This window comes from Helobdella robusta (assembly GCF_000326865.2).
Source record: "Helobdella robusta unplaced genomic scaffold HELROscaffold_18, whole genome shotgun sequence".
NCBI lineage: Eukaryota > Metazoa > Annelida > Clitellata > Rhynchobdellida > Glossiphoniidae > Helobdella > Helobdella robusta.
The window spans coordinates 49327-52665 of record NW_008703981.1 but is presented as its reverse complement, the minus strand read 5'-3'; the positions used below and the strand labels follow the sequence as shown (position 1 = coordinate 52665).

Genomic DNA, 3339 nt, shown 5'->3' with positions numbered 1-3339 from the left:
TCAAAGGCTAGGCCCCCGCTTATAACTGTGGTTGCGTAAGGAAGGGCGTCCTGCGTGAAAATTAGCCAAATAAATTACTTATGATGACAGAAGTGACAATGTGACAGATGTGAATGGCGTCGAGGGGTATTTCGGTTTCCTCATAGGTAGCCAAACGGCAACCCCCGATCTCGGGGAAAATGTCGTCTAAACGTGTGTTGTTGTTGTTGTGATGTTGTTGTTATTGATATGATAATTTGGATGACTTATGTTGAGCCGTGTTGTATTAGTAGAGAGAGATGTTTGATCAGAAGGATGCTTTTGTGGTTTGTGTTGTTGTTGGTGATGTTGTTATTTATGCTATTGTTGTTGTTGTTAATGTTGTCGTTAGTGTAGTTGTTAATGTAATTGTTATTGTTGTTTATGCTGTTGTTGTTGTTTATATAGTTGTTGTTGTTGTTAATGTAGCTATTAATGTAATTGTTGTTGTTTTCGGATCTTGTTTATGTTTTTAGCATTGTTGCGGTCTATGTTGTTGTCTATGATGCTGTCGATTGTGTTGTTGTTTACGTGGATGCTGCTGGGCTGTTGTTGGTGTTATTGTTTCGAATAGTACTCGTGTTGTTAGTACTGGAGTGTCAAAGTCGGATTCGGTCGGATTTCTGCCGGTGTCGGAATTTTCGCAGAGACCGAAAGCAAAATGTTAAAAATTTGATTTTTTTTTGTCATTTTTATTCGGAAACTATTTTTACAGGATCAAGTTTTTTAGTAGTAGATCATCAAATAGTAAATGAATGGGTGCAAAAACATGCCAGCATCTTTATTACTGAAAACAAATGATAATAATGTGAATGAAATCACATTATTTTTTCTTTCATTGTGTTTCGAGGCACTTTGTTTCGAGGCAAAATACAAAGTAATTTTGTTAAGAGAACGATAAGATTGACTGATTTTATGTGTTTTTTTTAAGTTTTTTAGGGGTAATACTTAAGTATAATTGTAGAGCATAAGTTGAAAATATTTTCTGGAAGCTGGAAGTCCGGGATGGATATTTTTTACCAGAAGTGTGAGTTTGAAAAATTTCATGATTCAATCGAGACACTTTGGCAATAGTGTTGAGGCTTTTGAGGTCATTTTTTCAATGCAGTTGATGTTCTTTGATGTTTTTTGCGTTCATGTTGTTGGGGTGGTTGTTGTTGTTTTTTGTTGTTGTTGTTTATAATGTTGGTCCAACCAAATTTTAAATGTAAGTCATATATTGATGTTACTTAATTACAACGTGTGATGTAAATTGAGGATCAGAAGTTAACATTTATCGATGTGAGAAATTAAAAGAAATTTATTGCTGGAAGATTTGCTGAATTAATTTATGGCATGTCTTCTACGTAGTTATTTTCTTGGATGTAAATCTTGTCGTTTTGTTGTTGTTGTTGTGTTGTGGTTGTTTCATTGTTGTTGTTGTTTTTTTTGTTGTTGTGTTGTGATGTGGTTGATGTTGTTTATATTGTGACGGTGTTGTTGTAGTTTGTGTGGATCGCACTACGGCCTTATTTTACGGTTGTTGTTAATGTTGTTGTTGTCGTTGAGATTATTAGTTTGTTGTTGTGGTAATGTTCATTTTGTTGTTTATGTTGTTGTTGTTCTCGTTTGGACAATTGTATACAATGTTGTTGTACTTGATGTTGTTGTTGATGTTGCTTATTTGGTTTTACCTTTTGTTAATTGTTTTCGTTGTTCACAGTGCGGTTGTTATTAATTCCATTATAACATTTTATGACAAGCAAGCAGTCACCTTTCTTATATGTTTTCTCATCTGTTTATTAAGCATTGCTTGCATTCAATTGTATGCGCGCATTCAATTGCTTCTGTGCATACTTGTGCTATTGTAACAATTTGCTCTTTGCATTTTTGGGTTTTTATGTTTATTTTGTTTCTATTTTTGTGTGTGTTTGCATGTGTTTTTGTTTGTTCGCGTGTTTGCATGTGTCAGTGTTTGTTCGTGTGTTTGCATGTATTGGTGTTTGTTTGTGTGTTTGCATGGTTTTTTTGGTAGGTACTAGTTTGCCATTGGTTTGAAAGTTTTTTTTTGTATGGCCCAATCTAAACTCTGCTACCTTACCAATATGACAGCATTCTGGCTCCCTCTCACTTGACAAGTCGAGTCATATCGGTGTCGAATAAGAACCGAGGCAGTATCGCGTCGGTATGTTCGACCAACACCACTTTCGACACGCTGGACAACTTCACACCGCAGCATCAACAGCAACAACAATCGCAACGACAAACATCAACCACACGACTTGCGTCAAGGAGGGAATCGTCGCCAGTTCAACCCCAGCACCAGCAGCAACAACCTCAACGCCAGCAACTGCAACTGCCCATCATCAACATTCCAACCACACCGACCACGCCTACCACAAACCTCCCCGCTGCACGCTCCACTGAGAACATCAACGCCACCAGCGACCACCAGCCGTTCACTATACCAACACCATTGCCACTTACTTCCAGAAGATTCTCTGGACCGAGTCCGACCAACTGTCTTGGTACCATCGACCCATCTCTGTACAGGCATAGGCGCCGGAGTTACAACGATATGACTTCAAAAACAGGCGGGAATAACGACTGCATGGAAGAGGATGACGACGACGAAGATGACAACTTCGATTACGGGCCCGACTATCTGGGCAAGATTCGTTTCGGGGTAAGTTACTCGAAAGAGTCTGAGAAGTTGACCGTGGTCGTCATGCAGGCCAACAAGTTGCCATCCAGGAACCCCGGGTCTGCCGACACCTGCGATCCATTCATCAAGTTTGTGTCTCTTCATAATCATCCTCCTCATCATCATGTATAAATGGATAGATGCGTGGATGAATGGATGGGTAGACTGAATGTTTTTCACTGGATGTTTTTTACAGATTGTTTTATTACATTTGTGGACTGAATGATTGATTGTAGATTTTTTAAATTATTAAATAAATGGAAAAGTTTATTGGAAAAATATGAATTAATGAATAAATTTAAATGAATAAATAAATATGAATTGCCAGTCAGTTGTGATTGAATGAATGAACGAATGAACAAACGAACGAACGAACGAACGAACGAATGAATGAATGAATGAATGAATGAACGAACGAATGAATGAATGAATGAATGAATGAATGAATGAATGAATGAATGAATGAATGAATGAATGAATGAATGAATGAATGAATGAATGAATGAATGAATGAATGAATGAATGAATAGACGAATGTGAATGAATGAATGGACGAATGAATGAATGGACGAATTTGACTAAACAAATGAACAAATGTTAATAAACAAACAAACATAAATTTATTGATGAAAATTAAA

The 3339-nt window shown here is 37.0% G+C and overlaps 1 protein-coding gene across 1 annotated transcript in view; it reads left to right on the top strand.

Moving 5' to 3' along the window:
* HELRODRAFT_170390 (hypothetical protein) overlaps positions 1-2833 on the top strand; it is a gene marked incomplete at both ends in the record, with an annotated part of 3546 nt that extends 713 nt beyond the window's left edge. The window contains 2 exons of the mRNA XM_009016221.1: positions 1011-1131; positions 2110-2833. Coding sequence (XP_009014469.1) covers positions 1011-1131; positions 2110-2833 — 845 coding nt within the window. The remainder of the gene's footprint in view (positions 1-1010; positions 1132-2109) is intronic.
* Between the last annotated feature and the right edge of the window lie 506 nt (positions 2834-3339).